The sequence below is a fragment of the Arvicanthis niloticus genome, chromosome 2 (assembly GCF_011762505.2).
Source record: "Arvicanthis niloticus isolate mArvNil1 chromosome 2, mArvNil1.pat.X, whole genome shotgun sequence".
NCBI classification, from domain to species: Eukaryota; Metazoa; Chordata; class Mammalia; order Rodentia; family Muridae; genus Arvicanthis; species Arvicanthis niloticus.
In genome coordinates, this window is record NC_047659.1 from 7997922 (window position 1) to 8025229 (window position 27308).

At 51.3% G+C, this 27308-nt stretch overlaps 2 protein-coding genes across 5 annotated transcripts; one reads left to right on the forward strand and one right to left on the reverse strand.

The window, feature by feature from the left end:
- The first annotated feature begins 4382 nt into the window (after window positions 1-4382).
- Window positions 4383-22033, forward strand: Ntmt1 (N-terminal Xaa-Pro-Lys N-methyltransferase 1). Of its 4 annotated transcripts, none has more exons than XM_076928454.1 (4): window positions 4383-4409; window positions 18736-18939; window positions 19543-19795; window positions 21347-22033. In XM_076928454.1, exons 2-4 carry the CDS (start codon window positions 18778-18780, stop codon window positions 21601-21603), a joined length of 672 nt encoding a protein of 223 aa, XP_076784569.1. In that variant the 5' UTR covers window positions 4383-4409; window positions 18736-18777; the 3' UTR covers window positions 21604-22033. The 4 variants fall into 4 exon arrangements, with proteins under 4 accessions (XP_076784569.1, XP_034350844.1, XP_034350846.1 ...); XM_034494953.2 differs by lacking the exon at window positions 4383-4409 and adding an exon at window positions 4653-4814; XM_034494955.2 differs by lacking the exon at window positions 4383-4409 and adding an exon at window positions 4653-4814 and having other exon boundaries at window positions 18736-18875; window positions 19547-19795.
- Window positions 22034-22101: 68 nt separating this feature from the next.
- Window positions 22102-26769, reverse strand: Asb6 (ankyrin repeat and SOCS box containing 6). Its single transcript, XM_034494952.2, has 6 exons — window positions 26540-26769; window positions 25346-25521; window positions 24396-24502; window positions 24191-24299; window positions 23571-23657; window positions 22102-23454 (listed from the first exon to the last, which is right to left on the reverse strand). Exons 1-6 carry the CDS (start codon window positions 26650-26652, stop codon window positions 22790-22792), a joined length of 1257 nt encoding a protein of 418 aa, XP_034350843.1. The 5' UTR covers window positions 26653-26769; the 3' UTR covers window positions 22102-22789.
- Between the last annotated feature and the right edge of the window lie 539 nt (window positions 26770-27308).

Below are 27308 nucleotides of genomic sequence, written 5' to 3' on the forward strand. Positions count from 1 at the left end.
CCTGCGTAATCCAAAGAGGACCGGACACTCTTCTAGACCCAGAGTGGACTGTACTTGACTGAGCAGAAAACAAAGAAGGACTTTCTGTCAACCCCACCCTCCTAGGACAGGAAGAGCACAGGGGCCTGGAAATCCAGGAACCAAGGCATGTCCATTTTCTGTTTCTTTGGGCTCTATGATGCTGACAGGGTCCTTCCATGAGTACCATGGGGAAATGACCTCGTGTGTGAGTCTCGGTTGGGAGACTGGAGGACGCCTATGGGAGGACTCAGGTTGGGTGGTAAGGGTCCAGTTGAGGCAAGTATAGCTAGGTATGCTCATTTATAAATAAAAAAATGGGTGTCACGAACATGCTCGGAAGAGGCATCGTAGAAGATGTAGTCTGTCTTCTCTAACATCCTTCACTAAGGATGGAGAGGTCTGTTTCCTCAGGAAGTCAGAATATCGAGTGGAGGAGATAGGCATTTTTCTTGTTAATTTCTTCTTTTTATTTTTTAAAATTAATTTCTTTTTTTTCCTTCTTTCTTTCCTCCTCTTCCTCCTCCTCTTCTTCCCCCCCCCCCCCTTTTTCAGGAGAGTTTCTGTGTAGCCCTCCTTGTCCTGGAACTTGATACATAGACCAGACTGGCCTCAAATTCAGAGGCCTGCCTTTGCCTCCCAAGTGCTGGGATTAAAAGTGTGTACCACTATAACACCACTGCCTGGCTGGTTTTGTTATTTTATTTTATTTTTTTCCCCTAAAACAGGGTCTCTGGCTCTCAAATTCACTAGTCAAAGATAACCTTGAACTTCTGATCCTTCTACCAACTGAAGGGTGCCTCTGCCTCCTACATGCTGAGACTGCAATAATGTCCAGCTTCAGCTGGTTTTATGTGGTATTGGGGTATCGAACACAGGGCATTACACATGCCAGGCAATCACTACCAACTGGGCTACATCATCATTGTATCATTATTTAAAATGAGCATGTGTACCTGTGTGAACATGTACGTGTTCAGTGCAGGTGGCCAGAAATGAACATTGGATCTGTTGGGGTCCATAGTCACCCAACAAACCACACAAACACTGATCTCAGTCAGGCAGAGACAGTTTATTGAGAATTCACCCCAGGACTGATCAATCCATCAGGGCCTCAGACTCAGGAGCTGACTGTGACTCTGAGCCAGAATCCTACAGAGCTTTTAAGTCTGAGATCCACAAACATCTGTGCCAAGTTATTTCACCAATCAGGATTTAAGGATAGCGGATTTCCTTAGGAACATGTCTTTGTTATACACGTATCCTGCTCCACTGGCTGGGGTATTCAGCTGTGGTGGGGAATTCCCTTACCTAACATTCATGTCTTACTTGACAACCAGGATGTCAGTTACCTATTACCCACCTACATGACTCTTTCTGCCAAGTAGGATGTCAGATCCCAGGGAGGTCTCAGGAACTTTACTTGCCCCTACTCAAATGGAAGTCTTATTCCAAATGGCTTCTTATATTGGTGCAGCTGTCTCTCTTATGTTGGGGTCCATCCCAGGGGCAGCTTATAAAAGCAAAAACTAAGGGCTGGAGAGATGGCTCAGTGGTTAAGAGCATTGTCTGCTCTTCTAGAGGTCATGAGTTCAATTCCCAGCAATGACACGGTGGCTCACAACCAACTGTAATTGGATCTGACGCCCTTTTCTGGTGTGTCAATGACAGGATGCTTATATACATTAAATAAATCTTTAAAAAAAATTAAAAAAAAATAGGAAAACCCATAAAAGCTTCTACACAGGGGCAGGGCAAGAAGTGCTGCTGGGTGGTTGGTTCAGGTCCAGACTTCTAACTGACTTCTATTCTGATGAGTTTTTAATAGCACCAAAGCTCAGAACATACCAGAATATGCAATCAACTTGGGAATGAGAAGGCTTCCTAGTAACAACACATGGTTTCCTTATAGCAGTACCAACAGCATGAACGAGCTGGCTAGACAGACAACAGTTACCCAGGCCTTAACAGGGTCTCTGGAGCTGGAGTTAACAGGGGGTTGTAAGACACCCGATATTTGCGCTGGGGACTGAACTCAGATCTTCTGCCAGAGCAGTATGCGCTCCTAAGTGTTGAGCCAGCTCTTTTGAGCAGTTTCCCCAAATCTCCTCCTCCTCCTTGTTATTATTAATATGACTTTTTTGAGATCGTGTCTCACTGTGTAGCTCTGGCTGTCCTGAAACTCATTATATAAGTCAGGCAGAGCTTAAACTCAGAGGTTCTTCTGCCCCTGACCCCCGAGTGCTGGGATTAAAGGTGTGAGCCATTACACCAGACCAAACCTGCATTTTAAAAGAAATTTTAATTTGCCTGTGCATATGTGTGCATGCACACAGTCATGCAGGTGTCTTTTTAGGCCAGAAGGAGTCAGATTGCCTAGGAACTGAGGTTTAGTTCTCTGCAAAAGCAGGACGCACCCTTTCTTCCTTCCTTAAGATAATTTATTTTTGTTTTTATGTTCATATGCTTTGGCATTTTGCCTGCACATACGTCTGTGTGAGGGTGTCAGATCTTGGAGTTACCGACAGTTGCGAGCTGCCATGTGGGTCCTGGGATTTGAATCCAGGTCCTCTGGAGAACATCGAGTACTCTCAGCCTCTGAGCCATCTCTCCAGCCCAGGCAGCACCCCCAGGCAGTGGTGGCACACACCTTTAATCCCAGCACTTGGGAGGCAGAGGCAAGCCAATCTCTGAGTTCAAGGCCAGCCTGGTCTATGAATCAAGTTCCAGGACAGCCAGGGCTACACAGAGAAACTCTATTGAAAAAAAAAAAAAGGAGGAAAAGGAGAAAAAAGAGGAGGAGGAAAAGGAGGAAAGAAAGAGGGAAAAAGAAGAAATTAATTTAAAAAAGCCATCTCTCCAGCCTCTTGGCTTTTGTTTTTGTTTTTTGTGACAAGGTTGCTCAGGTAGTGTTGAGTTCACTATGTGTGATAAGATAACTGGGTTTCCGGCCTCCAGTTCCCAGGTGCTGGGCTTCCAATCGTTCCCCACTCTGTGGTGGCGAATAGCTCTTTGAACTATTGAACCAGGAATGATCTAGAATAGTCTAGAGTAGCCATAGTGGAGCCATAGTGGGGTGTGGACTCAGTTGTGGGGAGGATTTTTCAGTCTCCTAAGCTTCAATTGCTTTCTTAGTATTAAAGTAAATACACATTAGGTATTTTTTTTTTTTTTTGGTTTTTCGAGACAGGGTTTCTCTGTGTAGCTCTAGCTGTCCTGGAACTCACTCTGTAGACCAGGCTGGCCGCGAACTCAGAAACCCGCCTGCCTCTGCCTCCCAAATGCTGGGATTAAAGGCGTGTGCCACCACTGCCCGGCGGTAGTGCACTCTTAATTCCAGCATTGGAAAGGCAGGAGGATCATTGTGAGTTCCAGGCCATCCTGGGTTACCTAGCAAGGCACCGATTCAAAAAGAAAAATGAATAAATAAAAGCAAACACAACTTTAAGAGCCTCCTGTATGCAGAGTCCAGGAAAGGCATCATAGGTATGTCTAACACCGGGGTGTTGGCTCGCAGAGGTGAGCTTAAGGCAAAAATAGTTATGATAACTTCCAGTGCCTGTGAACCCGCTGCAAATGCTAGGCTCAAGCCTAAACCCGCAAATCTCACGAATTTAACACTCAGAGCATTGTAGCTGAATCATTATATCCACCCGTTAGAAGTGGCAGCGAGAACCCGGAGGCGGTTTATATGCAGCGAGCTCGTCTTTCCTTCAAGATCGGCGCAGATTGTCTATGAGCGGATAGGGAAGGGCAGTCCTCTGGAGGGGAATCTTCTGGATTTCTGCTTTATTTGGTATGGCAACCAATCTTTGCCTTTATCAAAGCCTTTTCTTTCCTGTTCTCTTTTCTGAGTTGATATATTAAGACATTAGTGGGAATGAGTGGATTTGAACAACAATGGCCTTTAATCCATTTCCTTTTAGGTGGAAAACTCTCATAATGCTGGTTTTTAAGAATCCAGTCTTGTGGCGTGTGGTGGTGGGTGCTTGTGACCTCAGCAACCAAGTCTTTGATGCTGAAGGATCCGGAAGTTTACGGCCATCACTCAATTGGACTCTTGTCTTAAAAGAGTTACATCCTCAAGTGAGCTGGTGCACGTACTTAGTACCGGAGATACCTGTAGATCCTTCGTCATGAAGTCCAGGGGGGTCTTGCGCGTAGACAAAAAACTGGGTTAGGAGCCCACAGGAAAAGGCGATCTGGCTGTAGGATAGGGCGATCAGGCCTTGGTATCTGGTGAGCTGGCCAGCTGGTATCTGGTGAACTAGTTGTGGGGCAAGGAAGGTAGCGATGGGGGAGGAGCGAACTGGCCGTGGGGCGGGACTCTCTGGTCCTGGGAGTGGGGAGGGGCGAGTTAGTCTTGCGGAGGGAAGTTCTGGACGTGCCGGGTGAGCAGGCCGTGGGGAGGGGTAATCCGGTCTCGGGGCGGGGTGAGCTGGGCGTGGAGAGGTGTGAGCAGGCCCTGGAGAGGGCCGAGCTGGCTGTGGGGAGGGACGATCTGGACGTGGAACCGGGTAATCTGGCTGTGGGACGCGGCAATCTGGTCCTGGGGAGGGGCTATCTGTCTGTGGAGAGGGATGGGCTAGTCTGGGGGCGGGGTGAACTGGCCTTGAGGCGGAGCGAGCTTGAGTCCAGCCCCCTCCAGGCTCGGGGGAAGTGACGTGTGCGGACAAAGGCAGAGGCCGCGAGGTGTCTGGTCCGGTAGAGCGGTGGTGGCTGCCGTGGGCTACGGTCCTTGCCAGCTACCTCTTCAACCCGTCCTTGTCTCTCGGGTCCCTGGAGCCCCCACCGAGGTGAGTAGCGGGAGGCTGGCAGAGGGGACGCGGCCAGGGAGGAGGGAGATGCTTACCCCAACTGCCTGAGCGGTGAGGCCCTGTCGTCAAGTGACCTGGCCCTGGCCCACGTGCATGTCCCATGGAGGTTCACCGACCAGACCTGGGCAAGGACTCTGGTGACCACGGATTGAGTTAGAGGAAGCCACGTTGTTGGAGGCTGGCAAGACATATCCTCACTCGCGCCCATAAATCACTTTCCAGTCCTCAGTTTCCCCTCTTGAGATAAGGAAGCAGCCACTGCAAGGTTGGTGTGAGGAATCGGCGCCGTGCTTGACTCATGTCCTGGCAGTTAAGTGCTTGGTTGCACAGGTTGCTATCACGTTTAACTGCCTCCAGCTCTGGCCAACATAGTTACTGTCATGAGCCCTTGAGGCCAAGGTCAGCCTCTTTTCGGGGTGAGCCGGGGGTGAGACTGCCATCTCGAAAAGTCCAGGCTTTGCTGCTCCACCAGAACTGTATGATCATTTTGGTCTTTGATCCTTTTGATAAGGGCCTAGAACAAGTGGTGTCACAGGACTTGTCTGGGGTGGTGTAGCTGATGGCAGTAATGCTTGGGATGGTCACTCAGTGACTGGGGACTAACGCCTGGGAGGACTCAGGACTAAGCAAGAAGTCTGAAACCTCTCCTTACTTTTGGTCTTTCTTTCCCAAGTGGTGTTTTAAGGCACATCATTTCCTTGAGCTGGCTTTCTTCTGTGTGTGTGTGTGTGTGTGTGTGTGTGTGTGTGTGTGTGTGTGTGTGTGTATGGTGTGTGTGTTACTTGTGAACTGCTCTGCTGAAGGCCAGAAGTCACATAATCAAAAGGTCAGAGTCTGCAGCTGCATGGTGGTTCTAGGTGGACAGGGAGCTTGTGTTTGCATCTTCTGGACTGACCCTCAGTGCAGTGGTCATGTGACCTCGTAGGCGAGCCCCAACCTTACCAGGGTCTATGTGTTCTGGAAGTTTTAACACTTTTTCCTTACTTGGTCTTTTTAATTATGTTTGAGCCAGACAGAGGTGGTGCACGCCTATAATCCCAGCATTAAGGAGGCAGAGGCAGGTGGATCTCTGTGTTTGAGGCCAGCTTGATCTACAGAGTGAGTTCTAGAACAGTCAAGGCTACACAGAGAAACCCTGTCTCACAAACCAGAAAGAAATCTGAAAGAGAGAAAGAAAGAGAAAATTGTGTTTTAAGATTTTTTTTCAAAGATTTATTTATTTATTTTATGTATGTGAGTACACTGTCACTGTCTTCAGACACACCAAAAGAGAGCATTGGATCCCGTTACAGATGGTTGTGAGCCACCATGTGGTGGCTGGGGTTGAACTTAGATCTTCCGGAAGAGCAGTCAGTGCTCTTAACTGCTGAGCCATCTCTCCAGCCCCAAGATTTATTTTTTATTTTTAAAGATTTATTTATATGTTTATATATATGTATATGCATATATATACATATGCATATGTATATACATATATATAAACATATAAATATATACATATGTATATACATGTGTATATATACATATATGTGTGTGTATATATATATATATATATATATATATATATATGTATATATGAATACATTGTTGCTCTTTTCAGACACACACACACACCAGAAGAGAGCATCGGATCCCATTACAGATGGATGTGAGCCACCATGAGGTTGCTGGGAATTGAACTCAGGACCTCTGAAGGAGCAGTTGGTGCTCTTAACCACTGAGCCATCTCTCCAGCCCCTGTGTTCAAGACTTTTTTTTTTTAAATATTTTTATATTTGATTATATGTTTATGGGGGCAGGAGCTTTGAAGGCCGCAGAGGGTGTCAGATCATCACGAACTTGAGTGATTGGTGGTTTTGAACTTCCCAACTCTGGGGTGCTGGAAAGAGCAGCCACGGCTCTAACAGCTGAACCGTCCACCAAAGGTCTCTGATAGTGGGAAACTATAAGCTCAAGAGGGTATACACCTAACACAGTGGAGCCTGGGACTTCTCAGTCTTATTTAATAACTGCAGCTTTTCTATGATGTTCAGAGTGAGTTCCAGACCAGCCATGGTCTCATAGTGAAAAGAAGGAGGAGGAAGAGAAGGAGGAGCATTGAGACCCAGGGTAGGCACAATGTGTATATACACTGTGTTAAGCCTTCAAATGCTGATTTCTCTGTCCTCCTATCTTGTTTCAATGTGGACAGGGCATTGCAATGCCTATTATCAACAATTTCCTGTCTTAAGTCTGTATAAACAGTTTGTACCATTTATTTCCTGCCTTGTCAAGCAATGAAGATCAGCCTATGGCTGGACAGAATAGAGAATAGGGCCGAACATCTGCCAGTCAGAGGAAGGAGAGTGGGAGAGAGGGAGATTCAGATCAAGAAGGATGGAGAATTTGGAGCCATGAGGAAAGGGTCTGGAGAGAGGTCACATGGGATGGGGCTAGGCGGTAGCCAGAGTGCCGTGGAAGGCTAAGGTAGATCATTTAACTGCTCAGCTATTGAGATGCAGATTTAAGTAGACGTTGGCATTCTCTGTGTAGTTATTGGGGACTAGCATAAGAGAAAGAAATACAGCCTGTTTTAATTCACTGTTCACATTTATAGTAAGAGTAATTTATAGTAGAGTATCTTACTTGTTAATTTATTAATCTATTTTGAGAGGTGGCGGTGAGGGCTGTGCATCTGCAGCCCAAGTTGTTTCTTCTTCCTGTTTTTGCTTTAATTTTTGATACATTGTTTCATGTAGTCTAGGCAAGTCTCAAAGTCATTTTGTAGCCAAGGATGATTTTGAACTCCTGACCTGCCTGCTTCAGCCTTTGAAGTGCTGGGATTACAGGCATGCACACTATGTCCAGTTTTGAGGGTCCTGAGGCTTGAACCCAGGCTTTTGTTGCTGCCAACTGAACTGTTTTTGGTTTCTTGAATCAGGGTCTCACTGTGTAGTTCAGGCTAGTCTTGAACTCCTGATCCTCCTACCTCGGCCTCCTGAATGCTAGGAATATAGGCTTGTAATACACCATACCCAGCTAAGGGTCCTATGTGAGCTTGCACAGCTGACAGGCAAGCAGAGCCAGATTCCGATCCAGTCCACCTCACTATTGAGAGGATGACATAAACTCTGATGTAGGACCAGGCCTGACTTCAAAAGAGGACTGACCATAAAACCCTCCCTAAGTCATCAGTCCCAGGAACTAGGCCATAAAATCCCCCATCCAAAGAACAGCCTGGAGATAACCAAAAAGATGGGGAAATACTGTATCTCAAGATGGGCCCTCTGTGCTGGGCAGCCTTATATGGTTTGGGTATCTCATCCTGGTATTGTGAACGTTTCATGACATAGGAATACAGTCCACTGACCACCTGGACACAAGCCAATCAGAAACGGACTCGTGTAACATACCTGGCACCCACCAGTAAAGTTTTAGATTACCTAACCCTAGCCAAAATTCCCCTAGTTCCCTATAAAATGGCCTGCACACCTTTTCTGGTGTGGCCTATCTCTGCATGCAGACTTCCTGCATTCTTGAAATAAAAACAATCTTGTCAATTGCGTATGTGAGTGGTGGTCTCCAGATGGCACTTTCGAACTTAACCTTTTGGTGCATGGGCCGGGAAGTGCCCCAGAGACCCTTGATACATTGAGTTGACCACTGGCTGGTACATGAGTATTCTGTGTGTGTCTCTGTTGTCTGTGTCCCTGTATGTCCAGACAGTCTGAGTTTGTGAGTGGCTTAAGCCAGTTACTGGAGGCCCCAGGTGGTCCAGGCAGATACACCAGTGGAACCTTAGTCACTCTGACCCACTTGAAGGAGACTTGACAGTCCTGCCTGAAAGGGACTTGATCCCACTGGTTCTTACAGAACCCACTGGAGGGACAGGCTTTTGTTCTGAATTTTGGATCTTTTTCACGTGCCATACCAGTACATTTCTGTTAGTATTGTCCATTTGTGTCTCTATTTGTAGCTGCCTTGATTCTAGAATTGGGCCAAAGAAACTCCGCCCCCTTGAGTGTTATGTTAGATCATTTCAAGGAGGTCCGTAAATTAGCAGCCAAACAAGGGCTTCATGTAGAAAAGAAAAAGATGTCTGTCTTTTGCAGAAATGACTGGCTCACCTTCAATGTAGGATACCTAAAGAAGGAACCTATGACTTCCACATCATCTTTAGGATTAAGGATGTTGTCTATGGAAAGCCAGGCCACCTGGACCAGGTTGCCTATCTAACCACCTGTCAGACCCTAGTGAAAGAGCCCCTTGCCTTCTTAAAACACTTCCTTCCCCCCTCCCTCTAGGGCCACGAGAGTGGAAAAAAGGCCGTCAGCTCCCCTCTATCCCGTCTTGCTCCCCTCAGGAGGTTTTGAAGAGGAAGTTCTCTTTTAAAGGCCTGCCCCCAGGCTGTAACTCGGCGTCTGGGCCACCACAGGGTGGTCCACAATTTTGTTCAAAGTGATCCAGGTATGGTAGGAACAGTATAAGTCAACAGGGCCTCCCTGAAATGGCTGTTAGTAGCTTACTGAACTTACACACCCTTCGGCCCAGAAGCCAAGGAAAACCAGTCAGTGGTAAATATGACCTCTGTCAACCAGGCAGCACCGACAGGGAAGAAGGTTTCAGAGGTAAGGCGTATAACAACCGGATAAACAGGCAAAGGGATTGACCAAAATCCTCTTGGCAGCATCTGCAGGGCCTAATGAAAAAGACAAGTAAAGAAGGAGGCATTTGGAAATACAAATAAAAGAGGAGGGAGGATGAGGTCAGGATGGCGGACAGATGGAGTGCTCATTGTGAGAAGGTAGGACCCAGGAAAAGTGAATGCCCCAGTGGAAACCCTCCATGGAGGCTACGGTGGGTGCTGGAGCTGGAGGAAGTGAGTGATTAGGGGAGACAGGCTCGGCGTCCCTCCCTGAGCCTTGGGCAACCCTGACAGTGGAGGGAGCCCATCAGGTTTCTGGAGGACATGAGCATAATCCTCCATCTTGAACAACCTCTGGGGCCATTATCTTAAAGATGGAGTCGGGGCAACGGGGACGGGCCAGTACTCATGGACTACTGCCTAAGATTGGTGGATTTGGGAAAACGGTCGATTTGGAAAATGAATGGGTATCCCACTCTCTAATGGTCACCCCCGAATGCCCGTACCCCTGCTGGGAAGAGATTTACTGACTAAAGTAGGAGCCCATATCCGCTTCAGTCTAACCTGCGTCTCTGTGACTGATTGGGAAAGAAGAGCCACACAGATCCTCACCATGCCCTTGGTAGATGAATACAAATTATTCTCAGACACACCCCCCCAACCCCAAACTCTGGGGAAAGGAAGGGAAGCAGGGGAGCCTGCTGCAACGTTGGATCTATGAGATCCCAGAAGCCTGGGCAGAAACAGGGGCATCTGGACTGGCCAAGCACTGAGCCCTGTGCTGGTTCAGCTAAAGGCCAAGGCAACACCAGCCTGAATCAAACAATACCCAACACCCAGGAGAGCCAAGCTGGGGCCCACCCCCCACATCAGGCCCTTAAGGGACTTAGGCATCTTCCTTCCTTGCCAGTTGGCCTGGAATACTTCCCTGCTACTTGTTAAAAAGCCCAGCTTTACTGACTGTAGGCCAGTGCAAGACCTCCGAGAGATAAATAAGTAGGTTCAGGGTATCCATTCTACTGTTCTCAGCCTGCACACCTTCCCCCTGGATGGGTATGCTATACCATCCTGGATCTCATGTGTGATTTTCCGATCACCACTGGCAGTCAGCAGCCAGCCCCTCTTTGCCTTTGAGTGGCTAGAGGCAAATGAAGGATGCAACAGACAGCTGACCTGGACACGGCACCCGCACGGGTTCAAAACCTCTCCTAGCATCTTCTGTGAGGTTCTCCATGAGGATTTGGGTGAGTATAGCAAGCCCGCCCAAATGCCAGTCTGTTGCAGTCTGTAGATGACTTGCTAATTGCTGCCAACACCATGGTGGGCTGTAAAGCCGCCACTGAGGAACTCTTCAAAACATTGGGAAGACTGGGGTACCATGTGTCTGCCAAGAAAGTTCAGCTCTGCAAACTCAAGTAACCTACCGTGAGTACATACCCAAGATGGGGAAGATGGCTGTCAAGTGCAAGAAGAGACTAGTCTAAGGATCCCCAGCCCACCAGTCACCAGGAAGTACGGGAGTTCCTGGGGTCGGCTGGGGACCCTGGGTTTGCTGAACTGGCATGTCTTCTGTATGAGGTGACCTGTGGAGGAAAAGCACAATTGGAATGGACTGAGCAATGGAGGAGATATTTGGCAAGGTCAAAGCCACCTATGAGGTGCTCCTGCGCTGGCCTTGCTAGATGTCGCCAAGCTGTCCCACTTAAATGTGGATGAAGAGAAAGGATTAGCAAAAGGGACCCTTAACCAGTCTCTCTGGCCCTGGAGAAGACCAGTGGCATATCTGTCAAAACCACTGGACTCAGTGGTGACTGGGTAGCCCCTGTGCCTCTGGATAATAGCGGCCACAGCCTTGCTGGTCAAAGACTCACACAAGCTAGCTCTGGGCCAGACACTTGAGCTGATTAGCCATTGAAGGGGTCCTCAAGCGTCCTCCTAACAGGTGGCTGACCAATGCCAGGTTAGCCCATTACCAGGCTCTGCTCCTGAACCCTCCCTGGATCAAGCTCATCAGCAGCAGTGCCCTTAACCCAGCAGGCAGCTCTACTCCCTGGCATGGACCTGGACGGTTCCTTACATGACTGCGCAGATTCTGGGCCACCTACAAGGGACAAGACTGGACCTTAAGCACATTCCCCTTAAGGAAGCAGAACTAACATGTTACACAGATGGCAGCAGCTTTGTCTAAGATGGTACCTGATATGCAGGGACTGCGGTGACCACTGAGGATGCAACTGTAGGGGCAAAACCCTGCCTCCAGGTACATCAGCCCAAAACACTGAATTAAGAGCTCTGAACAAGGCCCTACAGCTAAGCTAAGGAAAAAGACTCAGTATCTACACAGACAGCCTGTGTGCCTTCGCAACCGTGTGTGTTCCTGGGGCCATGTACAAGGAAAGAGTGCTTCTCACCTGAGAAGAAAAAAACGCCAAAAATAAGCCAGAGATCCTGAACCTTCTGCAAGCAGTGTAGCTGCCTGAGAAAGTAGCAGTCATATATTGCCCTGGACAGTGTATGACTAAAAGGGAGACAGGGCCATCCCTAAAGGAAACAACTGAGCCAGTATGATGGCACAGGAGGCATCATCACTGCCCTAATGGCCTGGCTGCCCTGGATGGTGGCGTCCATATTGCACAGCAGCATACAAGGGAAAGGGGTGGTATAAACCCCCCATGATGGAAGGATTAGCCTCCCCTCAGACTTTGCTAGCCAAAGAATCTGGCAGATACACCAGATCATCCACCTAGGGGAAAGAAGGATTGAGGACCTACTCCAAAGAGTGTCTTTGACTTAAGGCCAAAAACAGAGGACACATTGGCCTTGTGCCCCATTTGCTGTACAGTCAACGCCAAGCACGGAGAGACCTTCAGACTGGGGTCCTGGGAGAGGAACTTGACCCGGAGTAAACTGGGAGATTGACTTCACAGAAGTCAGGCCTGGGTTATATAGGTACCTGCTAGTGTTGGCAGATAGCTTTTCAAGATGGACAGAGGCCTATCCCACCAAACATGAGACCACCGAGGTGGGGGCCAAGAAGTTGTTAGAAGACATGATCCCGAGTACAGCCTCCCTGTGGTCAGAAAATGGACCTGGCTGCTTCATCTTCAGGTAACCCAAAAGTTAGTCAAGGCTATGGGGACAAAGTGGAAACTCCATTGTGTGTACCATCCCCAAAGTTCAGGTCAAGTAGAGAGAATGATTCGGACCTTAAAGGAGACCTTAACCACTGACTGGGTGTCTCTCCTTCTCTTGGCTCTTTTTAGGGTTCAGAATGATCCCTATGCTCTAGGATTAACTTTTTCTGAGGTTGTGTGTGCTAGGCCCCCACCTCTGCCACCCCATATAAAAGCAGAAGTCCCAGCTGAATTTGCCCTTTCCTCTCTACAAGCCTTATTCCAGGTACAGTAATCATCAAAAAACTCCAAAAGGGAGATATTGGAGCCCACCTGGAAGGGACCATACACTTTAATCTTGACCACACCAACAGGGGTCCCTGTTTGGATACACTATTCTCACGTAAAACCTGTTGACCCACACGTAGACCCAGACTACTGCATGCCTGAAGCCAACACTAGATTGTGGCAAGCTGCTGCCCACCCGAGACACCCACTTAAGCAAAAAATTCACAAACTCTTGCCTCACATGACCCTGCTGTGCCCTAAACAATGGCGGGCCCCAACAGGTCTCCAGAGGGCTCCATCTACCTGCTCCTCATACTTGCTCTGCTTGGAGATCAGATTTCAGCGGACACAAACCCTCATCAAGCTGTTATCACCAAACGGATACTTTGATGCCCCGGGAGAAACTCCCATGAGACCCAGGGAGAGATGTACAGGCTTTGACATTGACTGGTCCTGGGAATACCACCTTTTCCCATTTTTAACCTAGACCTTTGTGCCCTGGCTGGATACATATGGAAGGATCCAGGTTCAAGAGGTAAACCCTGTCATCGTACCAGGAGCTGCAAAGTGCTAGGCCAACTTGTGGGAAGGATGGCCAAGAACAGCGACTTGGCAGCTGTCCAGCTCTATGTGCCCAGGGACAAACGACTATGGGACTTGTGATGCAGAAAGCTGCTTTTGCCATAAATGGGGCTGTGAGACCCAATGCCCCATGGGTACCTAATAATCGGGATCTTATCCAGATAGGCAGGACAGTGAACAGACATCCAGGGGATTGGTGGGTTCGACGTGGAACCCCATCTCGATTACGGAAAAGGGACAGAAGAGCAGAGGCTGGAGACTGGGAAGGCTTGCGGCTTAATGACGTTTCATGGATACAATAGGGGACTCCTTCCAGATTCAAAACCAGTCTCCTGGAACCCCTTTATAATAGGACCAGTGGCACTGGCAACGCCAATACCCGTCCTAAAACCACAGCATCAGCCTCAGTTCCAAATCCTCCTCTCTTACAAACCCAGTCTCGCCCCCACCCTTTCCTCAGAGGGAAGACTAACTTCTGTCACCTTAAACATCTTTGCAGTCACACCCATACCACGGGAGCCAGCAACTCCGACCTTATGAGCCCCAGTGGAACTTGATTTGCATGCACCTCAGGCTTAACCCCTTGGGTCCATCCACAGGTCCTCCAGAATCCCAGCTTGTGTGTTTGGCTACCCTGTACCCTCAAGTCTGTTACCTTCCTTTCAGTGCCTATATGAAGACGGCTCTGGATCATCTCAGGAAAAGACAAGATTGGGGGGGGGGGTCTCAGCAATCCTACTTACATGCTAGTGGGGTCTGGAATAGCTGCGGGAGTCAGCACTGATGCTACAGCCCTAGTAAGAGCAGGCCAACACTTCAGGTCCTAAACAACCCTACAGGCTCAGATCTACTCAATTACAAAAGTCTATCCATCACTTAGAGCAGTCGTTAGCTGAAGTGGTTCTACAAAACCGAAGGGGCTTAGACTTACCCTCCTGGAACAGGGAGAGCTCTGCCAAGACCCGGGAGAACAATCTTGTTTCTACACAGCAACTCAGGTATTACCAGAACAGCCTGACCATGGTCCGCCAGAGACTAGAGGAGAGTGCTAAACTCAGGCCACAGAATCAAAACTGGTGTGGACCATTGTTTCCCGATCCCCTGAAGGACCAGTGCTGCTCTCGCTCACTGTCTTCACCTGTGGACCTTGTATGGTAAACACACTGGCCAGATCTGGGAGAATTCATCTCCACAGTCCAGCGTGAACATCTCAACCCATCCCAAGAGTCAGACACCCAAGCGGACCTATGATTGGATGCATGGTATGACCTCAAGGGGGAATGAGAGGACGGCATGTCCTCCATTTTAGGACCAGGCCTGACTTCAAAAGGAAAGTCCAGGAACTGACCAATCAATGCCCCTAAGTGATCAGTCCCAGGAACTAGGTCATAAAAATCCCCCCATCCAAAGAACAGCCTGGAGATAACCACAAGGATAGGGAAATGTCGTATCTCAGGATGGGTCATCTGTGCAGGACAGCCTTATATGGTTTGGGTATCTCATCTTGTAGTTAAAATGTTCACGACAGGAATACACTCCACTGACAAGCCAATCAGAAACCTTTCCATGTAACATCCCCAACACCTACTAATGAAGTTTTCGATGGCCTAACCCTACCTAAAATGCTCCTAGTTCCCTACAAAGGCATGTGCACCTTTGGGGTTATCACCTTTTTGTAAGTGGCCAACCCTGCATGTAGGCTTCTTGCTTTCTTGAAATAAAACCACTCTTGCCAGTTGCACAATTGGCAAGTGGTCTCCGGGCAGCACTTTCGGACTTAGTGCTACCAGAGCCATTTGCTGTTTTGTTTCAAGAAGGGGGTCTTAACTATGTAGCCGTGGTTGGTCTGCGACTCACTGTGTAAACCAGACTGGCCTGGAAAAGATCCTTCTGCTTTTGTCTCCTGAGTGCATCCACCATCACACCTGACCAATTTTTGTTATTTAAGATAGGGTTTCTCTGTGCAGACCAGGCTAGCCTTGAACCCAGGGATTCATCTGTCTCAGCCTTTGGAGTGCTGGGATTTAAAGTGTGTGTCACCACACCCAGCCCCTGACATACTTTTTAGTGTATATTAAAACCCTTTATGGTTTTGGCCTCCCTCCTCTGTGTCCCCATCTCTCCCCTGGCTCCCCCTCTTCCCCTTCCCCCTTTCTCCTCCCTTCCTGGAGTGCTCTGCTCTTTACACAGGGCCAACTGCTGTCCGCACAGATTTAACAGGCTCTGCAGAGCGGGGCTATAACGCAACGCAGATCTTGTTCATTTAGCCTGCAGTTGCTTCAGGCCCTTTCAGAGGACGTCTCAGGTTGTGGTGCCGTAAAGGCTGCTGACAGTTTATTTTCTTCTCCTGGGAACAGAGACTTAGCAAGGCAGCTGCCCAGGTGGAGCGTGATGGAATTAGATGACTCCGAGGATGTACAGGTGACAGTCTGCCATGAGCATGAGGCTACCCGTGAGCTAGCCTAGCATACACACACACAGCCACACCGTCCCGACCCTTCCTGTCCCTGGCCATGCAGCTTCGTGTAGTAGAGGGAAACTTGTTTTGGCTTCATTTTGTTTTTCGAGACAGGGTTTTTCTTTGTAGCCCTGGCTAGCCTGAAATTCCTTTTATAGACCAGGCTGGCCTCAAACTCACAGAGATCCACCTGCCTCTGCCTCCTGAGTGCTGGGATTAAAGATGTGCGCTTCCCCCGAAGGAGAATGTCTCTCTTGATGTCTCTAATCCTCAGGAGCCTTCAGGGCACACAGTAGACACTAGAGGGCCATGTTTGGACAGGGTCTGAGGAAGCAGGTGTCTTCATGAGTTGGCTGTAGGAGTAAATCAACCCAGGACTTGCATTTCTGGGATCTGGGTGTGCCCCACCCCCATGCCTACCCCCGGCTGCTTCCTAGAAGCTAGTGGGATTCTCGTAAATTAGATTTTTCAAGAGACTTTGGCATTTAAAGGAATTATGTCATAAGCTTTTGGTAAAGCAACAGATGATGTTGGTAACAGCAGTGTCATCTGGTTTGAGGAGACTAGGAGCCTCAAATTGAGAAGTGGCTGCCCCCCATGCATGCTCGCTCAGTCAACTCTACTGCCAACTAGCAAGTGCCATATCCAGCACCGCAAAAGATGTGCCAGATTCTGGCCCTGCTCAGAGGAGCTGGCATCCTGGGGGTGGCAGACTGGCAGAGCACGCTCCCATCTCTGGTTCGCTCCCATTGTCCCACTCATCTGGTAAGGACCAAATTTTGTGTTGTATGCCCATGTGTTGAGTGGGTCATGAGGAAAGGTCTGAAGTCATTGTCCTCGTGTTGAAGAAGACAGCTCTGAGCATCATTCTAAACATTTTCTTAGTACTTAGGGCCAGTGAGGGAGGCTGGTTGCTGGGCCCCAGTGTGAGTGGGCCAGCGCTGAGCTCATGTGTAGAAGAGTGACTGTTGTCCTAGCTGGTGGTGGTTGTGACATAGTTGCTGTGGTGCCCAGAGAAGCACCTGAGAGCCCTCTTGTCCCAGGTCATTGTCAATCCCCAGTCAAGTACACGGTGGTGTTCTGACTGACGTTCCCTGTCTACTCTTGATTCTCAGGCCCAAGTACTGCTCTGTAGAGGCGAGGGTCTTGGGGACCAGCAGGTCTTCACATTGCTCTGTGGGCCAGAGAATTTACAGTGGAAGGAATCTGTTCTCAGAAGCATGCTGCGTCTTCCCTGGGCTGGCAGAGCATTGTGGTAAAGGAATGTGGTATTTAGAACAGGGTCCTCAACCTGTTGCTCCAAGGGCCTCTTGGAGTGCAGCATGGCCATGAGTCTTCCTCTGGCACCAAACCCTTGTCACAAAGAGTGTGGTTGTGGTGCAGTGGGGACCGGTGACAGATGAGACTCTTGCTTTTCTTGTGTTCCTCCCCCTTCCAGTCACAGGTACTTGGCAGAGACCTCCCAGCAGCCCACAGGGCCCCTCCCTGGTGTGGCCTTTTTATCGCTCCCTTCTCTGCTTTGCTCTTTTGCTCCCAGATTCCTATGCTGGGTGTTAGTGTTAAGTTGTGACTTGGGTGCTCAGCGATAGCCCTGTCATAGTGGTACCCAAGTGGGTAGGGTGAGACCTGAAGCTCCAAGGCTGGCCATGTTCCTGGGCCATCCCAGCTCTCTCACTGACACTCCAAGCAGGGACACTGTTGCCTCCTAAGGGCCTTTGTCATTACCCTATCAGACATGATGCTGAGGGCCCTCGTGGTGTGAAGTGTGAACCGCAGGGTCCTGCCCCGTGAAGCCAGTGTTCTAGTGGACAAGCTGCCTATGTGGGGAGAGCAGTACACGGACCCTTTGACCTGAGCAAGGCTTTTAGTTTCTATGTTCTAGAACGGGGTCCTCCTGCACAGTGGGTGATGGTGGCATCTACACTCGGGGGAAGGTTGGGTGCTGGGCAGTGGCTGATCAGTGACCAACACTTGTCCAGTATCTTTCAGCACAGCCACTCCTGTATCCAGTGTCCCCTGATGCCCTCGGGTTCATTCCTTGTGAATTGGACACTTAGTTTTCAGTGACTAACGGCTTCCTGTACTCAGCTAGCATGAGGCAGCAGGCTGCAGTTCAGGACTGGTCCTCTGCAAAAGTCTTCTGCTTCTCAGCCACTCCCCACCATGGCCCTGGCTGCCCATGTCACTTTTTCTGGACTGCGCCCTGCCCCTGACCTCTCCTTCCACACTCCCCATTCAGAAAGCACTAGAGCCTGCACAAGGTGCAGCAGTGGGGTGCTTTCCTAGTGGTACAAGGCCTGGGTTCCACTCCCAGTACTGGAACAACTTTCTGCTTCCCTGTCTCCTGCTGGACTATGAACACCAGATCCACACAGTAGCTGGGACAAAGGGGAGCCAGCACCTCCCACAGGTGTGATCCTGCATCTTCCATGACACGTGGCCATGTGGGTGCTGCTGCCAGCCTAGTCCTTACTGTTGGTCGTGTTTGTGCCTAGCTCCTGCCTGTTGCTACACAGCTTGGTGCCTGTCTGAGAACCTGGTCTGGAATGAAGGGCTGGCCCTTCCTGACCTGATCGCTCGTCACTGAGAGAGTAGAAAGTCATAGAAGTTGCTCAGGCCTCCTGGAGTGTCCGTAGCAGAAGTCAGGGATCCTACTCTGTGGCCTTTGCCTGTCCTGAGGTGGTAGGTCATCAAGAGAGTCACATGGATGTCTGGGATGTTGTAGTTGGCTGGGCATTGCTTTCTCCGGGTAGGTTTGTGCCTCACAGTGCGGCCTGTATGCTAGAGTCTTCCTGCCATTCAGTGCCCTGCTCACCCTGCCTCTTCTGTGTTCAGGGGAGCAGAGAGGTGGCTGGTGACTGCGGGGCTGGTAACATCATGACGAGCGAGGTGATTGAGGATGAGAAGCAGTTTTATTCGAAGGCCAAGACCTACTGGAAGCAGATCCCGCCCACGGTGGACGGCATGCTCGGGGGGTATGGCCACATCTCCAGCATCGATCTCAACAGCTCCCGGAAGTTTCTGCAGAGGTTTTTAAGGGTAGGCAGGTCTGATGTCCTCTCCAGGAGAGGCTGTGGCTCTGGTGGGGCAGTGTGGGGAGCCACTTCCATACATCACACTGCAGGTTCTCTGTCATCTTGTTGGTGGCTGCCACCAGGGCCCTGAGGAGCTGGGTGGTGATTGGGTGGGACTTGTGGGCCATGAGTTTTGTCTCAGGGCCACAAGTCAGAGGCTGGCCAAGCACTAGGGACTTAGCAGTCTGGGAACAGCCCCTGCCTGGCCTAAGAGTGCTGGAGGCTGTGGGTGGTAACTGTCCTCTTGTGACAGATGCAGCTGTCTGTGTCCTCCCTTCTCCACTCCACATAGCCCAGTGGTGAGCCCTGCAGGAGGTCCTTAGCCTCTCTCCACAACCCCACTGACGATCCCTAGCATTGTCACCCTATGGGCTCCTGGGGGCTCTGGAGGCAAAGGAGATTGTGCACCTGTTTTTTCCAGCTGTCACGTTGAAGTGACCTTAGAAAGAGTTCTGCTTGCCCTTCAGTGACAGGCCAGTGCAGGAGCCTGATGCAGCTTTCTGGGACTCAGGGGAAGGGCCCTGCGGTTGTGGTGCCTTGTGGGTTATATGTTGCCCCTGTGTTTTAGGAAGGCCCAAACAAGACGGGGACTTCCTGTGCCCTGGACTGTGGTGCTGGCATTGGAAGGATCACCAAGCGCCTGCTCCTGCCGCTCTTCAGGGTGGTTGACATGGTTGATGTGACAGAAGACTTTCTGGCCAAAGCCAAGACCTACCTGGGGGAAGAGGGCAAGAGAGTGAGGAACTACTTCTGCTGTGGTCTCCAGGACTTCAGCCCGGAGCCCAGCTCGTATGACGTGATCTGGATCCAGTGGGTGATAGGTAAGGGGCCACCGTGCTCTCTGCCACTCAGGTGCTCCCCCAGCCCTGAGAGCCTGGTTCTGCTCCTGTAGTGAGCTGGCCAGCTGAGATGCAGCTTCCTTCCACTTCCCAGGACCATAAGGAGATGCCTGAAGCCAGCTGAATAGCAGCCATCTAGGTAGGACCATCTTAAGTGCTCAGTGACTCTAATTTGGAGGTGTGAAATGAGCTTTGTAAGGACTTATTTTTACATTTTTATTTCAGGAGCTAGAGAATTGGCTCAGCAGTTAAGAGCACTGGGGGTTCTTGCAAAGGACTTTGCTTCCATTCATAGTACCCAGATGGTGACCCATGACCATGTTAGGGGATCCAGTGCCCCCTTCTGGCTTGAGTGGACACCAGACACACACATGGTACAGATATCTACATACCGACCAAACACACATACACATGAAAAGTAAGAATAGATTAATTAAAAATAAACTTAGAATAGAAAAAAAAAAGATTTCAAATTTTTATGTATGAGTGCTTGCGAATCCGTGTATCATGTGTGTGCAGTACACATAGAGGCCAGAAGAGGGCATCATCCCCTCGAGCTGGAGTTACAGATGGCTGTGAACCACCTTGTGGATGCTGGGAACTGAACCCTGGTCCTCTGGGAGAGAAGTTGGTGCTCCTAATCCAAGCCCTCTCCACCCCTATCTATAGATTGCCTTATATAGCTTAGATTGGCCTCAACTCAAACTTCTACCAAGTGTGGTGGAGTGTGGTGCACTGCCCAGCCAGGCCAGGATGTAACTGCACTTCTTCTGTTTGCAGTGGGGGGTGGGGGTGGGGGGCGTCTTAATCAGGGTTTGTATTCCTGGAGACATCATGACCAAGAAGCAAACTGGGGAGGAAAGGGTTTATTCAGCTTACATTTCTATTCATTACCAAAGGAAGTCAGGACTGGAACTCACACAGGGCAGGGACCTGGGGGCAGGAGCTGATGCAGAGGCCATGGAGGGATGTTACTTACTGGCTTGCTTCCCCTGGCTTGCTCAGCTTGCTTTCTTATAGAACCCAAGACTACCAGCCCAGGGATGGCACCATCCACAAGGAGCCCTTCCCCCTTGATCACTAATTGAGAAAATGCCTTACAGCTGGATCTCATGGAGGCATTTCCTCAACTGAAGCTCCTTTCTCTGTGATAACTCCAGCTTGTGTCAAGTTGACACACAAAACTGTGTGACCTGACACCTCATCTGGAATGCTACGCACAGGGCTGCTTACCTTGTAGCACGTGCCTCCTCACGAGGGGGCTGCTTAATACTGTGAAAACTGTGGTCTTGGCCCTTTTGTTTAGGGGCTTCAGCCCCATCTTCCAATCCAGGCCTAGGAAGGGTGGGTGCTATGATGGGCAGGTGTCAGGCAGGGCTGGAGGGCAGTCAGTTAAATCCCAGCTTCTGACTATGCTTTTGTGTGGATGTCAGAACTCTGGCCTCCTTTGACATGAGCTGGGTCTTACAAACAAGGCTTGCTGGGCGTGTGCTAAGGGCGCACACTGCACACTCACATCTCTGTTCTCCCCAGGTCACCTGACGGACCAGCACCTGGCTGAGTTTCTGCGCCGATGCAAGCGCGGCCTGCGCCCCAATGGCATCATTGTGATCAAAGACAACATGGCCCAGGAGGGTGTGATCCTGGACGATGTGGACAGCAGTGTGTGCCGTGACCTTGAGGTGGTCCGCCGGATCATCCGAAGTGCCGGCCTCAGCCTCCTGGCAGAGGAGCGCCAGGAGAACCTGCCAGCTGAGATCTATCATGTCTACAGCTTCGCCCTGAGATGAAGTCAGGGCCAGAGCTGGGGGCCAGCAGCTAACAGGCCAAGAGACACCTGCCATCCTCCATTGACTCCAGTGGAAAGGGACAAGCCCCAGGGGAGGTGTGCCCTGGATTGGGGCAGTGCAGCCCTGTCACTCCAAAGCACCCTGGCAACACCCCACAGGGCCTATGGGAAGTGGAGTTGTCATCCACTGGACTAGCTGCCTGCGGGGACAGACTCTTCACTTGGTTGCCTAGGACCTGAAGTATGTGGACTGTTGTGTTCCAGGACAGCCAGGGAAGCCACACGTGGTACCTGCCAGACGGTACCACTTACAGGAATGATCACAGCCCCAATTCTTTTTGGTGACGGGTCAGAGCCGCCTGCAGCTCCTTGGGAGCTCCTCCCTGACAGGCATGTACAGCCAATAAAAGGGTGAACCCTGTTCTCAAATGCCCAGGCAGTCTGTGTGGGTGTATGTCTGATCACTTGAACATGCTAAATTGTCATACAAAACACGGAGTTTAACATTATAAATATATTTAATCATCTCTGCTCATTCCCAAAGGCATTCATACAACCCAAAAGCCAAGCTGACTGGTAAGGGCTCCACACTGGAGTAGAGCCAGCCTCTGGCCTCAGCCGTGTCTTCTGGGGAGCCCCTCACAAATCCTGCTATGCTTGTGATGCCTTTAAACAGAAGGCACCATCTCCGAGACCTGGGTGTGGCATGAGCAGAGCTACCACCAACCATAGGATTGGGCAGGCCTCTAACCCAGAAGACCAGCCTGTGGTGGTCTCAGTTCTGTCTCCAGCTCCTCAAAGGCATAGTGAGACCTGAGGCAGCAGAATAGGTAGGGCCTAAATGGATGGCCCAGGATTTTTGGCACTGGCCCTGGAAAAAACCCAGGCATATGCCTACCCCCTGGGACCAACTACAGCTGCCAGGGTTCTGAGGGGCCTGGCCCCTAGTTCCCTGCAAATGGCCTGGTCAGCTCCTAGTATGGAGGGCAGTAGCATCCTGTCTGCGCTGGCCCCTCAAATTGTGAAATACTGAGACGGAGGGGGTGGGAACTTCCCTGGAGGCAGCCATGCCTTTGGCCTCCAGAACACCACCCTAGTGGTTTTATAGCAGTAAAAGGCCGTCACGGGTACTAGGTCTACCCTCAGGTTGGCTCCGGCTACCCCAGATCATTCCCTCCTGGGGTACATCAGCAAGTGTCTTCTGTCCCACTGTGTGCACTCAGCAGGTACCACTTGAGCCTATCAGGCAAGGGCAGCGCTTTGACCTTGGCGTCCACAGGCCATGGTCGAAGGTACAGCCGGATGGACACCCGGCACAGGTGTTTGAGAGGTGGCGGGTAGCTCTCAAACTGCCTCAGGGAGGCATGAAGGGCCTGGATCTTCCCTGCCAGGCTACCCACTGGGTGGATATTGAAGTTCTCAGGCAGCTGCAGCCTCTGGGAGCTAGTTACCATGAGGTCCAGCACAGTCTCTGCTTTATGCAGAAGCTCAGCGTGGCTGTCATCCTCTGCACAGCCTGGGTGCGAGCAGAGCCTCTCAAAAACCAGGCTGAAGCCAGACCAACAGGATGCACCATGCAGAGAACAGTTGTAGGCCGCCCCTGATTCCAGCAGGAAGCACAGGAGCGGGAAGTGCAGCTTGAAGCTCTTGAGGCAAATGTGCGTGAGGGACTCATGGGCCGGGCACTCACTGGGGTCAGCACCATGGGCCAGCAAAAGCTGTGTGACTTGGAAGCAGAAGCGGTTGATCATTGGGGCCTCCTCCTTGTCCCCACAGACAGTCTCACCAAGCAGGAAGATGATGCATGTGAATACAGTGTCCCCATCTTTGGTGGTGGCCTTGACGTCTGCCCCTGGAAGAGCCATGGGAACAGAAATGAGTGAGGACCAGCAGCCTTTACCAAACAATGGTGGGGGTGGGGGTGGGGGTGAAGCAGCAGCTGCAGTGTGGGCAGACAGGGACCCTCACCTCCCTCTAGGAGGAGCCGGATGTTGTCTGTGTTGTGGATCTGCACTCCGTCGCTGCTGGCCAGAGCGTGCAGCAGCGCTGTCTTCCCTACAAAGTAGAGGAAGGGTGAGGCCCAGAGGTGGGTGGGAGCAGGATGCTCGGGGCTGAGGGAAGAGCTGCTGGCTTGATTTCATCCACACAAAAATAGGAACAAGGGGGCCACCTGTCTGCTTCCGCACACAGAAGCTGGGTACACTCACTCTAAAAGATGCCTCCTGGGGCGGTGTGCAGACAGTGACCACACTCTCTCCACAGCCTCTGGGTGCTGGGCTCTGGCACACTGGCACCCTCTGCCTGTGTGCCATCCGTGGCTATGCCATTGACTGGGGCCAGCACCCAGACACTTGCCTGTCTTCCCTGAACCCTCAACAGATATCCAGCCCCAGGGACGGCCAGTCTCCCACCATGACACTTAATTTTTATTATTTTGTGTATGAGTGAGTGCTTTGCCTGCATGATGTATGTTTCTCATGAGATTTCCTGGAACTGCAGTTAAAGACAGTTGTGGTCTGCCATATTGGTGCTGGGAATTGGAGTGGGTCCCCTGGAAGAACCTCTTAACCTCTCAGCGTCTCTCTTACCGTTCTTGTCGGCTGCATTGACATCTGCTCCAAGATCCAAGAGGCGCTGCAGGCAGGGCAGGCGCTCCGGTTCCTCACTGGCCAGATCCAAGGGGCTGCTCTCATGGATCTGAGATAGCAAGGGGATAGCAGCCATGTTGCCTGGGGCCTGAAAGGCTCATTGGTAAACCTACTGAACATGCCCAAGACTGGAGCTGACCCTTACCCGGTCCCTCCTGTTGATGTCAGCCCCATGGCGCACCAGCAGCTCCACCATGTCAGGCTGGTTTCTCAGGACAGCGATGTGCAGGGCTGTGTAGTAGGTGACAGGATCTGAATGCAAGACATTCGGGTTAGTGTGTTCTCGAAGGTTTGGGACCCGGCCTCAGAGCCTCTCCACAGCACCCCACCTGAAGTGTGAAGATGAAGTCCTACGTGTCCCAAAAGGTAGGCAACTTCCCTACACTGGCTGCCTTCCTGGTCAGTGCCCCAAGGCTGTTCCTGACTGCTTGAGCTTAGTAGCACAGCCTTTGTTTTCTTGAGTCAGGGTCCTACCTGGCAGCCCCAACCTTGCTAGGTAGCCCAAGGTCACTAGAGATCCTTCTGCCTCAGCTTCCCAGTAAGTCACATAGCCAGGCCATTTGACCATGTGGGTGAGCTCTGGCACACCCTCCCCTCCCCATCTGCAGCCTGCAGGATTCCCAAATTCCCTGCAGCCTCTGAGACTGTTTTCCAGTGAAAGACACGAAGGCCTATGTGTGGGTCAGCACTGGCCCCCAATGGCTCACAGGCAGCCCTACCTGTCTACCTGTCTCCTGAGGTGACAGTCAATGACAAGACAGGTGGCTAGCCCTTCATCATCTCTGACACTTAAGGACCCTATGCAGCATGCTGTAACTTATGCCAGGTGTGGTTTATCTTCCCACATGGAGGGCCAGAGCAAAACCTGCAGGACAGCTCAGAGTACAGGAAACCACCTTCCCCTTGCCCTGGGCTGCCAGTGTACTTTATCCATGGTAAGAAAGATTAATCTGTGTGAGAGGCGCTAAGAGTCCCCAGAAAGCCCACCCAAAGGGAAAGAACAAAGCAAGTCACCTCAAAGACAAGGAGAGCGCAGAAGCCAGGCCTGGTGGCCTAGCCCTGCTTGCCCCACCCCCTCCTCAGGATGCTGCTGACCTTCAAAATTGAGGTTGGCCCCACTCTGCAGAAGGACAGCAGCTGCCCGGGTCAGGCCCAGCTCGGCCATCTTCAGCAAAGCATTGCTCACACCTTCCTGGTAGAATGGAGAGTGAGCCTTCTGCTCCAGCAGCTCAGTCAGGTCCAGGATCCGGCTCTCCTCGCTGGAAGTGTAACTATGGACCAAGAGGCAGAACAGAGAAAGTGGGAACTCTCGGGGGGCCAGTGGCCCCAGCCTGTACACCCTTCCACAATCACCCCCACAAATTGCCCATGCTCTGTTGGGGCACAACTCTTGGTCAAAAGCATGAAGTGATTTCAAAGCCATCCTTCAGCTTGATGTCAGAGGGCTAGCTCTGTCCAGCCGTCTCTCACACGGCCTTGAGGGTGGCCCTAAAGCTCTCACCCTTTCTAGACAAAACTACCTACTAAGTGCTTCTTGGGCCGGGACGCTGCTCCATATATTGCCCCCAGCTCTGACAACGGCCCAAACACCACCTTTAGCGTCACGACCTTCTCGCCACAATGCTCCTCACTCTCCCTAATCTCACCCACCAGACCTCTTGCAACAGGTGGGACCCAAGATCCAACCAACGCCCGGATGCAAAACGCTTATCTGGAGCAGCCCTCCTGAATCTGCTAGGCTCCGCCAAGGGAGGGCAGTAGCGCCTTGTTGTGTAGCCCTGCGGCCCCGCCTCCGAGTTCTGAAAAAAACGCCTGGCACTGCATTTACAGAGTAGGCCGCAGAGCAAAGAGCTGATGTGGTCCAGAAAAGACATCCTTGGTGAGGCTGATATTCTGCAATTCCGGCTCATCACTCTCCCAACGCTCTCCCAATTCCTCTGCCCCACCCTACTCTGGGCATCCCACACCAAGATGTTGGTCTGTGTGCTCGCCTGTCTCTGTGGCACAAGCACTGCGAAGGCGTAGCGCTCCGAGTTCCCAAGGAAGTCTGCACAGGGACCACACCACCTTGCTTCCCCACAGGCTCTGGGGGAGACCTGCTGTCTGCAGAAAGCGCTGTCGGCCCCAGCCAGGACGTCTCCTCCGGCATCCACGCACAGGGAGCGGAGTCGAAGCCCAGGCTCACTACCCTGCAAGACGCTGGGAGCCTGCCTCGGGCTGGAACTCGAGCTCGCAGCCACGCAGCTCCCGCTCTCGCCGCGACAACCACAGGGGACCGCGGCGACTCACTTGTCCAGGGGCTCCTGCCGCTCCAGATCCTGGATGCCCAGGGCGCCCAGGATAGCGTCCACCAGGGGCTGGTACTCAAAGATGATTCTGCGGAAGCCGTGCAGGAACGGCATGGCGTCGGCCGCGTGTCCCGACACCCACTCGCCACCACCTCCTGATCTACCCGTTCAGACCCCGCGCCGGTGAGCAATCCTCCTCCCAGGCCGCAGTTCCGCACCGGAAGTTACCAACCACTCCTACTTCCGGGCCTGTGGGCCTGCGAGGACGCATGTGCAGTCACACTGCCCCCTGTCGCCGAGGAAGACCTGCCCGGCTCCGCCCAGCCCTGAAATTCCTCGCGAGGCCGCTGGAGGGCGTCCGAGCTCCAAGGGGGCGTGTGGTCCCGCGACTGCCCGGCTCCCGTCCGAGGTGACACAGGCCCCGTTCAGAGCCTGAACACTGCTTTTTGCAGCCTACTGGACTTTGGCCACTCTCTAAGGAAGGGCTGCAACCACCTCAGTCTCTCCTCTCTGTAGACTGAAGGGCGCGATGAGGACCTTGTACCCCAACTCTTCCCCACAGACACTGGGGACAGTCCCTTATTCTCTGTCCTTTGACCCCCGGCCAAACAGGCTGCTCACTTTTCCTGCTTTTCCCTGGAGGGACTCAGTGAACCTTCATGTCCTGGTCTGTTAAATTGGCAAAATATCATTTGCCTAGACCCTGAGCAGGGAGGCAGCTGAGACGAAGCAGAAAGGACTGTACCAGGTAGCTTCCTCCTATACAAATT

Coding starts and splice junctions, on each gene's coding strand:
- Ntmt1 (XM_076928454.1), top strand. CDS start 18,778: ATGACGAGCGAGGTGATTGAGGATGAGAAGCAGTTTTATTCGAAGGCC. Junction 18,940..19,542: donor TTCTGCAGAGGTTTTTAAGG/GTAGGCAGGTCT, acceptor CCTGTGTTTTAG/GAAGGCCCAAACAAGACGGG. Junction 19,796..21,346: donor CTGGATCCAGTGGGTGATAG/GTAAGGGGCCAC, acceptor TGTTCTCCCCAG/GTCACCTGACGGACCAGCAC.
- Asb6 (XM_034494952.2), bottom strand. CDS start 26,652: ATGCCGTTCCTGCACGGCTTCCGCAGAATCATCTTTGAGTACCAGCCC. Junction 25,522..26,539: donor CGGCAGGAGCCCCTGGACAA/GTGAGTCGCCGC, acceptor CTTGGTCCATAG/TTACACTTCCAGCGAGGAGA. Junction 24,503..25,345: donor GGCCAACCTCAATTTTGAAG/GTCAGCAGCATC, acceptor TCTTGCATTCAG/ATCCTGTCACCTACTACACA.